At 33.2% G+C, this 12,645-nt stretch overlaps 1 protein-coding gene across 1 annotated transcript; it reads left to right on the forward strand.

Annotated features, from left to right (window-relative positions):
* Positions 1–8,947: 8,947 nt before the first annotated feature.
* On the forward strand, positions 8,948–11,344 carry LOC127845852 (toll-like receptor 2). The gene has a single exon (XM_052377019.1). The coding sequence runs from the start codon at positions 9,217–9,219 to the stop codon at positions 11,272–11,274; it is 2,058 nt and encodes a 685-aa protein (XP_052232979.1). The 5' UTR covers positions 8,948–9,216; the 3' UTR covers positions 11,275–11,344.
* Positions 11,345–12,645: the final 1,301 nt, after the last annotated feature.

The following is a 12,645-nucleotide window of genomic DNA, read 5'->3' on the forward strand; positions in this document are numbered from 1 at the left end:
AATTGAACCCAATAATTTTATTTAACAAAAATCTATAAAATATATCGTTTGAAAATCCTATATATAATTGAAAACATAGAACAGAGACTAATTTGGTCCTATGGGCTCAATTTATAATCAAGAGTTTACCTTTTGAGATATAACAGGAAGCGTGTATTCGATAATTATGTGTATAAAATAATAATGCTGAGCAGTGTTATAACGGAAAGTATAGAACATAGCATTGGTACGTTTTGTTGTACTTGCTTTTTGTTGCCCTTTAAAAGGATTATTCACTATTCTCTGTATGACTATTACATGAGTTAAAGAGATAGTTGCTGTTTATAATATTATTGTGTCAACATTGTAATATATATAGTGAAATATTATTTAATTTAATTCGTAACTTAAAATACAGTACAAACCTTGACAAAGTTCTTAACAACTTCCCGGTGAATAAAGTACTGATTCGTCAACAAATTGTCAATGTTAGTGATCCACTTTGCACGATTTCCTGAATGTTTGGCCTTTGTCAACTAACTACCAAGACCAAGATGCCATTATTACACGTTATTTAAAACAAGATCTCAATTCCTCGAGCACGAGTCATTTTCACAGATCATAACGTTTTTCCCGGTATTAAACCAGCGCTCGAAAATGTACAGAAACGGTTTCGATTATTGAAACGATTAATTTTGTTTGTATCATTGTGAATGGCAGATGATGAATGAAGCCGAAACGAAAACTATGGCAACCGTTTTATTGTGCCTCTGAGAGTTGCACGTCTGTTATTTTCGTTTTCATCCAAAGATAAACTGAATGAAAAACGTCATCTCTTTTATTTCTGCTCAGTTTGAATTCCAACCTTATCATGATACTTGTATTAACATTAAACTAATTGTACATAAACTTTCGCGCCAAATTTGAGTTAGAAAAATTGTTTACATGGCACATTTGTTTCCATTGACGGGGACCCCAACCGATTAATTTTATTTTTGTTATGTGAGTCTTAAATTTGCATTTGCATTACCGGTATGTTTATACGTATGCACCAGAAGTTCCGTTTGTCTCACTAATGAAATCGATAAAAGACACACATAACTTTAAAAAATAGGTAAGTATTTATTAGTAACAAAACAACATAAGTACACAAAAGACACCCACAATTTGCATTGGTTGTATGACTGAAGTGAACCAAAATTATTTGTAAACAATGTTAATGTTTATATGTCGTGATAATAACTACATCATTCATTTAGTCCTTACCAAAAGTTTCGATTGCAATAACATGTCACATAAAATTGTCTGTAATGTCAGCAATCTCCAAGTTTGATTTAAAGTGCATCGGATGGTGTAGCCATATTCCATAATTTATATAGGTAATGCAGATGCAATGTCCATGATTGTTAAAATGATTATTTTTTCAAAACAAAAGAAATAATAGTAGTCGGCAGTTTCCATAATGTTGTATTAAGCGATTCATTTGCATGCTACTCTTTTGTTTTTATAAGCCTGCTCAGCATTATTTATTTATTAATCGCTATAAATACAAATGAACGAGCTAGTAAAGAGTTCATTTAAGTACGGAATACCGTAAGTGCCATCGTGGTTACACATTAAAATCCAGATGGAGACAATGCGATAGTGCAATAGTACGAATGCGACAATGCGATTGTACAAGGACGACAGTGCTACAATACGATGACGTCAGTGGGTAAATACGATGGCAATAGTGCGATAGTACGATGAAGATAATGCGATAGTGCGATAGAACGATGGCGACAATTCGATAATACGATGACGACAGTGCGACAATACGATGGCGACAGTGCGATAGTACGATGGCGACATTGCGATAATACGAGGACGACAGTACGAAAACGCGATAGTACGATACCGTAATTACTTTAAGTTTTCGGACTCTTAAAAATAAATATTTTTGTCGTGTCTACAAATTTAGATACGAAAAATATTCAAAAAGTACAGGTGTCCAAACATTTAGAGAAAAACGTAGGTTTCCGAAAATTATAATTATATTGAAATAAAAGCAATAAATCAAAGAACAATAATTGTATTGTGATTTACTCTTCTTGTTCTGCTTTGAAATAAATACAAGTTCAAAGCTTTGCTAATTCTTGCCTGAACTGATAGAATCAAACTGAAAACAATATAATCTTCGGCGTTAAGAATTTCCTGAATGAGACAAAAAATACTGTCCCTTGCGAGGATATTCGTGCATGCTCGAACAGTTTTTGTATCAGCCTTGGGAACTCATAAGTTTGTAGAATAGCGCTGTAAAATATACTGTCAGAAAATTTAAAGAATTAATCATGTATGAAACCCCGTATGTCCGAAAAATAATAATCACGAAAAATAATTATGTTTGCTAAAAAAGTGTCCAAGATTTAGAGTAATTACGGTGCATACATTTTAAGTGCTTGATTGTTCGTTTGTATATATAAAATTATGTATACATGAAAATAAATATACATGAACTATTATTTTACATTTACTTTAACACTGCTTTGACTAATAAAACGATAACATACGGCAGAGTGGACTTCTATTACCGGTCCACTGCCGATATAAAAGCCCTATTGCCTTTGACCCGACGTTCTTAATATGGCTACGAAGGATTTTGTTTTCGTTTGTACTTGTATTTTAATAATACTTATTACGCAATTCATGACGTATCAAACATACCATTTAAAGCTAGACTTTGGACTTTGGACAATACTTCGGACGTGATTGATGTTTTTACGGTGACTTTTATTAAGAGCTTTAAACGAATGCAACACTTATTTCGGTTTTTGTGTTTGCATAAATCAAAATTTAAATAGGGATAAAATAAATAGCTATGATCAGTCATTCGACTTCGCAGATAGTGATTTATGTCAGAATGGTAAAATTCATTTAAAAAAAGTTTTAACAAATATTTTGGTTTTAGTTAAATTAATATTTATAGATTGAAAAATAGAAAAAAAAAATGAAACTTATAACGATGTGATTTTGTTGTTTAAGGACTATATTTAACTTACAAGTGTAAGCTTATCTTTTGCAAAACTTTGTTGGATAAGTTAAAGCTCAAATAGTGCCATCAATATAATCCACAGTGTCAGATGTAATTGATATTTTAATTACATCTAATGCGTGCTTCGTCGTTTAATTATGTATATTTTCGATTTTGTATTTGATTGTGGCTTGATTTATTTATCGTCATTTATCGTTCAGACGCCATTTTCTTAAGTAAAGATCGCGCGGTCGGATTCTTTTCAGGTATGAGAAATCGGTCCGATATGATTATATTTACCAGGCGTATATACGAACAAAGGCCCGCTGGTGACATCAATTTTTACTATTTATAGGTGCAATTAGACGAAATCACCCGACAGAGCTGGGTCGGGCGTCTAAAATAGGCCCGCTCCCAACATTATGGCCCGAGGTCCTTTCGCAAATCCGATGACATTGTAGGAAGAGTAATTTTATTCTATGTTAAATATAAAGCTGTCCGAAAGCATTTTTTGGCTTTCGGTTAAGACAAGGTTCAGTTTAAAAAGAGGTTTCGATACGAAAATGATTCGAGACCAGCGCAGGGTTCTGTTTAAAAGGTTTCACTATATATCATTTTCTTTATGAATGAGAAAAACATTTCATTAATCCTGTATTTGTATTGTTTTCTTTAAAACGATATAATTATATACACAGACAATTCACTTACTCGTCCTTATTAACTGCCTGCAATTGTGTGATATGTGCACACTTTCTTCCAACGCAGTAACTTCTAGCAGCGGTTTATGAATAAGAAAAAGAATGATTATCGATAATACAATGTCTAGCAATCATTGTTTTCTTCTGTAGTGTCTTATGGCGATATGTGTTTTATAAGGTATACAAATATTCTCGTGGTCTTGTATTGTGATCTAAATTTTCATCAAATTATGGAAAACATTATAACTTACGAAATTGACATACTGTTCTATGCATAAAGGTTGTTCGTTTATTGCGGAGTCCGCTGGCGTTGTGCTGTTTGTAGGTGACTGAGTTCACTTGTCGTTAACCCGTTTATGCCTAGTGGACTCTCCCATCCTTCTAAATTGGATCAATTCATTTCCGAAATTAGAGATGTCTAGTATATTTATTTCTATATTTAGAATATTTCTTAAAGAAATTTCTTTAAGCAAATAGCGCAGACCCTGCTGAGACGCCGCATCATGCGGCGTATCATCTGTGTCTAAGATGTTTGTCAGGGCATTTTTTCTAACCGCTAAGCATAAATGGGTTAACCATTCAACCAAAAATTGTTCAATAACTTACAATAATGCTCGCCATATTGAAAAGACTTTTCTTACACAAGACCTTATCCATATGTCAAAGGTCGATGTCACGCTTACAAGTTTAACTAGGTTAAATATGACACAGTTTGTCTGGACAAGATGCTTCTTATTTGTTGCGTGTGCTTGACAAACGTGCTCCTCTGGATATGTTTTAAACAAACATCGTCGTTTCACCCCTTCACACACATGAAAGTACGTTAAAGTAAGTGTGTGTATGAAGCTTGCCTTCCTTTAACAAAGGTCCACTTTAAAATATTAAAATAGTTTTTACAAAATAATTGTTAGGTATATAATGTCATGTTTGCACGAAGTTTCACATATTATATTTGAAAACAACATTTCAGAAAACTTTTAAACTGAAAATGAAGTTGATTTGAATATATAAAGACTTGCGTTACTTAAGTTATGAGTCGTTTTATTAATACAATGGTGCGTTTGTGAATGTTTGATTTTGGTATTAAGAACAGTTTACATTTTTTTCTTCACTGGCAAATATTTTCCGTAAATAAATGTCGTCATAGCTCCCATTGAAGCACGCATTATTCCTTGCATTCCATTGCCGATTCAATACAGGACAGCGCGCACGTCAACATACCGGTAATACGGATTCCCGTCAATAAACTTACTTTAATAATGAATGACGGCTTAGAATACTATATTTTTAGCCGCGGAATGCGGACAGGGGTCTTATGCCTAATACGGCGAGAGTATCTCCAGACCAGCCTTCGCAGCCAGCCAGGACAATGTCCGCTTTAAAGCAACTCAAGATTTCGTAGGCTCGTGTTTTTTGGGAGCAAGCTGATGTTTCTGCTCCACAAAAGAAAACAACCTGAGACAAAAAACAAAACAACATACGGTCAAGATAAAAAGTAACATATAATCACTTTATTACCAACATAATATATTTGTTAGTTTTGTATTCTATACATCTTTCGCATTGGCAGATTTCTAATAAAATATCATACATTATTACATTTACGTCACGCTTTAACCAAAGGGCTCCACCAATGTGAACTGTTAACACAGATGATTATCTTAATGGAGAAGTTCATACTTCCTGGTCAAGATTATAAATAACAACAGCATTGCCAAAATATTATCATCTAATTAGAATTTAGAAATGCATTTGCACAGGTGCTACACTATATAACTTTATGTGCTTAGCACAAGAACCCAATTGCTACATTGAATGTCCAAGAAATGCTTTCGAGTCAAAACTCAAAGAGTTCAATTTTTATGATTTCATACTTATGAATGCCTCATATACTTTTATATATCTCATCAGGTTATTGTAAAGACAATTTCATATACACGCTTTAATGCGTATAATGTATATATACATGTAAACGTCAAAATGCAATGTAATGGGTGCTTATTTCTTCTTTCTAGCTATTTTTGCATTACTGGCTTATCTTGGTCCTTTTCTGCAGTTTATATTACTATTTTTATTACACATAAATACATGGTTCGGCTCCAAAGAAATAGTTGGGATTTTTACTTAAACATATTTCTTTCAAACGAACAAAAGTGGTTGACATAGATTTTCATCCGCCATTAATTTATCATATGCACATGCTCGAAAAAGATTTAAATGAAAGTCAGTGTCTTATAAAGGTATCCTCATGTTCAAGTACACTATATAAAACTATTAATTTTATTTTTATGTTTGCTATAGTATCATATTTAATTGATATACACGTGTGTAAGTTGGCAAAAAATGAAAAGAAAATAAAGTTTCTGTCACAACACTACCCCGAAGAGTTGACTTGTGATAGATGGCGGCTACATTTTAAAGGTACACTGCTTAGATAGCCGACAAAATAGCAAGCATCTTATGTAAAGTCATTCTGAAATATACTCCGTAAAAATGAAAAGATAAAAAAGATTACAAAATTTAGTTGAACAAATATATTTTGGTCTCAGAAATAAAACATGTATCATAAATTACCCGGCGGTCTAACAGTACTAAACCGCAATAAAGTGTACGGCATTGTGCGTCCAAGGCATAATATATGTCACCACGCAAATGGCCGTACACTGCAATTAATTATGAATCAGCATTAACTGGAAGTTGGTGGGTCAACAATAAAAGTTTGTAGACCAAGCGTGACCCTATTGTAAACGCATATACGTGTGTCGGTGACTATCCTATTATTTACCTGTGGGAATTATTTAATTTGTCAGGAACATACAACATATAGCAATGATTTCAACCGTTTTCTTTTTATTTTAAATGTTTGTGTCTAAGACAAAGGCCACGTTATGTGTTGTATGAATAATGACAAATTTATCAAGATTATTAAACTGCTTATCCGTTGTTACTTTAAAAAGTCGTTAAACATGTTGATAATTTGTTGAAATAATGGCCACAAAACAACATAAGATCATATGGATTAAAAAAAAAATACTATGCTCATAAAATAACGTAGATACTTTCTTTATTTCAAGCGTTGCATCAAATAACAATATGTTACATTTTATCACAGTACGTAATTCGTAAGATAGAAACATCAAAGCATTCTTATAGCAGGATTCTACGTGGTAACACGCTTAATAACGCCACATATGTTACAAAACGTGGGCAATACATTCTTGCACATGTGGTAAAATCGAACACGTTAAATAAGTCCTTCACGCAGGCTATATTTAACATTACAACGTTAATTCGCTTTCATTGTGGAGTAAAAAAAGTTTATATTCCAGTATTACTGTTTTTGTTATTTTCCTCCGTTAATACGCATGAGTATTTCGTATTTAAATCTCTTGTAGAATGCAAGGGTTTAATCAAAGACTAGCTTGAGACAAGGCAACGTTATTGCCAGTTTATTACGTTTGGAATCGAACGCCAAAATAACCCACAAGAAACAACTTGTTAACTTTGATTAAACACGGACGTTTTACATTAGTTACAAATGTTATACAATAACAGGTTATCATGGAGTCTTGTTTGATATTTGTTCTGAATATTTGGGTTTTGACACTAGTAAAACAATGAAACACGTAACGTTTTGAAAGGTTAGTGAATCAATTTACAAATGTGTTATATATCAAAAGGCCGAATATAATACTTAAATGTGTTTATCAGACGAGCATCATCTAATGTTGGGTCCGATAATTCTTGTTCATTCGAACACATGTAATTGAAGATTGACATCATTTTGATTGGAAACAATGGCTTTTTTTCTTATTAACATGACCGTTACCCATGTGAATTTATAATTTTAGCTGCTATATTTTGTTGTATCTTTTACGTTAAAGGGGCCTTTTTACAGATTTTGGCATGTATTGCAGCTTGTCATTAAATGCTTTATATTGATAAATGTAAACCTTGGATTTTAAATGCTTCAGTTAAAAACAACACAGGAATAATATTAAAGAAATAAAAAAGTAATCCTCAACTGGGTTCGAACCACTAACCCTGTAGTAAAAGCCTATCGCTTAGACAACTCGGCCATCCGTACTCATATCATGATTGATGATGATTATACTTTATATAAGCAATCCTCGTAGCATCACAAAATATAACGACAAAAACAGAACTCTCCATATTATTCAATCGTTTCGCGTTGCAATGCTTTATAATTTTCAGGTTTTTAAATCGTTGAAAGATGCATGTAATTTATACTTAAGAGCATGGTAAATGTTCAGTATAACTGTTTCTTCACAAATATCATAACTACAACGAACATTTGCGAATCTGACACCATTGTTTTTACATTTTGTCAAGTTACCAAAACGTGAAAAGGCTCCTTTAAAGACCGCCAATTTGGTTGGTTTCTGAATTAAAGCTGTGTGAAAACTCGATACATTTGTGTAACCAGTTGCATGTTAAATCTGCAGTGGAGTTATTGGTCGTTATCATTAGTTCGGTATTAAATTATCGACACTTAATATAAACGTTATACAAAAAAAACTATTTTATAGGTTTATTAAGTATATTTTGGCTTAAAGAAAATGCATTGTGACTTTTTGTATATCTTCGAGTTTATAAAAAATGCACTAAATAATAGACTTATCTCTAAATTACAGTATTTCGAATTATGTTTATTTACCTAAATAAACATGCAACTTTTCAAGATAATTTTCTATCTTGCTTTTGGATCGTTAATTATTATACATAGATTTTTTCTTTTTCTTTCGTTGGTAAAATGAATTGAATAGAAAATAAACAACACATTTTTATACCAATTAATCAACAAAAACGGACACTCCTTTCACAATTGAATAATTTGCCCAATAAATTGCTAATTAAACTAATGAATCATTTACGTTAAGCGCACTGAGTCTTAGCTGTTTACACGTCGAAGTCAGACTAGATAGCCGCGGGCAATATTGTGACAACGTGATCTTTTTCGTTGAGTATAGCTTACGGTTTACGCTCTCGCTTGACACAAATAGCACAGCGTTCATACTTAAAATGGCGATGAATGGGATGTGTACGCAATTGGTGTTGCTGTGTCAGTTTATTGTTTTTGTGTTTGTTAATGGACAAATATTAGACAACATAGGGGTAGCTGAAAGTGATAATGTTTCGATAAGGAAAATTATTAATAGAAACGTTTCTGATGACGTTGATAAAACGACACTTGTACAGGTACCAACGCGAGACGTCACGGTCGGACAGACACGTAACGAAACTGAATCGCAAACTGTGAACTTGGCGCCGGGATCAACGCACCTGACTTCAAGGGCCGTGAATAGTAATAATCATACGGAAATAAGAGATTCGGATAGATCGGGCGGTTCGAATAGAATCGAATTACCAGCACTGTGGAAAGACTTCTGCACACTATATGACGGAGATTTTATTGAATCTAACTTCACTCCTCGCACTCCGTTAATAACTATTAATTGTACAGTAACACATTTGTTTTCCTGCGTTTGGAAATTGACAGATTTAAGAATGATGATTGATAGGTACAACGACACCGTCTTTGGTCTAGTCATAAATTGCGAGTCAATGAGCAGAATATCAATACCATGGACAATGAAGGCATCGCGATTGTACAAGATGATCGTCACAAACTGTGTGATTGAGGACTATTTCACAGAATACAATAGTCCAATGCTCCATGAAATTCCCGACACGCTAAGGTATTGGGAAATTCGGAACAATGTAATTCAGATATCCGTTGCTATGTTTATAAACATAACCTTAAACGTTCGAAATATCAGCAAAGAGTTCGACTGCTTTCACGAAGACACAATCGAATATATCTCAGACCGAAACAGCTCCTTCGAGTTCATAAACGACGCTGACGAACAAATAATGTCTAAGCTTTCCGATGTAGGCGAGACTTTAGTGCTGGAAGCTCAAAATGTGAACCACATTTGCGCCTACAAAAGACTGCTTAAATTTGAAGAAGGACTGAGTTACAGTCGATCCATCTACCATACGAAATTGCTTACGGATAATGCAAGGTTTATGGAACTTCGAGTGTATAACGTATCATACAACTATATTAATGTTCTTCAAGATCAACACCTGCAATGGTCTACGAAATTTCCAAAATTGGAACTCCTCGATCTCTCTCATAACAAGATCTCAAAGTTGTACAAATTTCAGATACCTTTGCATACTAGGCTTGATCAGCTGACAACGATAAATCTTCAATACAATAACATCACGACATTTACCGTGGAGGATCTGGACAGATTCAGGGATATGCCAATGATGCTAATTGATATAAGGAATAACCCGATAAGCTGCAACTGTTCTGAAAAGTTCAGAGAGCTCCTCAGGTATATCAAAGAAGGGCGCCATGTTTCTATATCCAACCTGACGGACTATTCTTATATCGGTCGACTCAAGTGCGATAACCCTTCCAAATTGATGGGCCGACATTTAATGACCTTGACTGAGGAAGAGGTATGTGTACCGGAAGTGGAATATTTTGTTGGTCCTGTGATCGTGCTAAGCGTTTCCGTTATCATCATCAGCATTATTCTGATTGTGGTTTTGAAATACCGGCAAGAGATAACTATCATAATGTTCACGAGGTTTAACATTATTGTGCCATGTAGTACAAGAGCAAATTTCGACTCCACCAAGAAATATGACGCATTTGTCAGCTACAGCAGCAATGAGGAAGAACATGTGGAAAAACTTTTTGAAGATCTTGAATCAACTACGGACGATAAACCCAACGCAATTAAATTTAAATTTTGTCTGCATCACAGAGACTTTGTGCCAGGGAAAACAATTTTTGACAATGTTTCTAAAAGTGTCGAATCCAGCCGACACACAATCATATTACTTTCAAACCACTTTCTGAAAAGTCAATATTGTCTGTATGAATTTCAAGAAGCATTTAGGCAAAGCATCATGGAAAAGAAGCGCCATCTTGTTATTGTCATGATGGAGGACATACCGGAAGATAGCCTACCTCGTGATCTCAAAAGGTGCATAAATACTTTTACCTACATCAGACGTGATGATTACTTATTTACAGAAAGGCTTATCTATGCACTTTCCGTGAAACATAAAGAAAAGATTGTTAAACCAAAAACAGTAGCAAATATTGAAGCTATAGAGCAGAAAAAGGATATGAAGAGAAAGTTTTCAGTTTTTTTCAATTCGCGAAAAAAATCGGTAACCGCTCGTGAAACAGATATAATGAAGGATGCCTCACTTGACATTATTAAAGACAATACTTTAACACGTAAAGTTGAGCCACGTTTATCAACGGAGTATATGAACGAGTTGAACGAGACAGTTATAATAAATAACAATGAAAACGCAAACCCGATGGATTCTCAAGTAGTAAGAAAACTTGCAGGAAAACTAGATATAAACATTCCGCCACATTCGAACGAACATTACGTCGTTGAAAAGAAAATAAGTAACCTAGAATGTGACTATGGACGAAGTTTGTCGTCTGATACCGGATACGGAAGTGCATACAATTCTCCGGAAATTCGTGGTGACATAGCATCTTTTTCCGTAGAATCGGTCGCTTAAATGTGGAGAAATGATTTGTTATGATATTGTCTTGTTTATATGTGCTTTAGAATATTAAATATTTAATAAGCGGTATTGTTATTTAGAATTTTAAACGTTTTTGTGGATAATTGATTCAAGATATGTTAATAAAAATACATAAAAGTTCATATTGTTTAAGCGGTTTAAGAGTGTGCATGTTTTAGTCCGATTATATTATTGGTTAAACAATAGCCAGATTGTCAAAAAATATACATATTTAAATGGTTTTTAATGGCAGTTTATAGTAGTTAATTTTAGTAAACTATTGTGTTATGCCCCTCAATAAATAAATATACATTTTATAACAATCCTAACCGTTAATAAGATATAAAGTATCTGACACGAGTGTTTTTTCATATTTTCTTTTGTTAAACCAATTGAAAAATTCTGCCAATAAGAGAATGCATGGCAAGCGGACTAACAATTGTTTTCTAAAGGTTTAATAAATCATGGTGTAATGTTACAACGCGTGTCAGATCGCTGTCATATGCTTTTAAATAAGCAAAAAACATCAATGTCCACAAATAAATTATAAAACCGGAAATTGGTTACATTGATGGTCATCATTCTGCCTTTAAGGCAATGTGATTGGTCAGTAAAATAAAATGTAGCAAATCAAAACAATCAAAGCTTCATCGCAATTGTGTCAGATAAACATATTCGTAATGATTATATAACACTGGAAAAAAAACAAAGTATTCAATGAGATAAAGGTGTATATTTGTACGTTTATTAATTATTACTGTCAATGAAAAGAACAAATAATTCATTGAATATCTTTGGTAAAGTTTCAGCACATCGTATTTTATGTAAACAAACAAGTAATACAATATTTAAGGTCAATTTATAATTAAAAATAAATAAAACAAAACCAGTTAAGCTGTATATAATAAGAATCATTTACGGTGTAAAGTACACAACTACATATTGTTGTTAAATGTCGTCTGCTGAATGGTAATATGTTACCTATGGAAGTTATATAATCTTAATACAATTTATCAAATATCAATATTGTTCATCGATATATATGTACCGGTCAATTGACCCAAACATGCAATATAGATAAAAAAAATAATCAGAGTTATGCATTCATTAAGGCCTTTTATATTTCCGGGTACACAATCTTGTTCACTAGAGTCTATTTACGATAACAAGTGTAATATGTTTAGTACATCAGTTAAATTATATTTATTTAATTATTAAAACTATTTACATATTTACAATTTAATTACAGAAAGGGAATTCAACCAATTTAGAATTTAATATATTTAAAACGGAGGTCTACCAAGATGCAGGTCATTTTATCTGATGTTCTACGCCAGTCACCTGTCATTTGCAGCATGAATCTAC

Source organism: Dreissena polymorpha, chromosome 9 (genome assembly GCF_020536995.1).
Source record: "Dreissena polymorpha isolate Duluth1 chromosome 9, UMN_Dpol_1.0, whole genome shotgun sequence".
Taxonomy (NCBI): Eukaryota; Metazoa; Mollusca; class Bivalvia; order Myida; family Dreissenidae; genus Dreissena; species Dreissena polymorpha.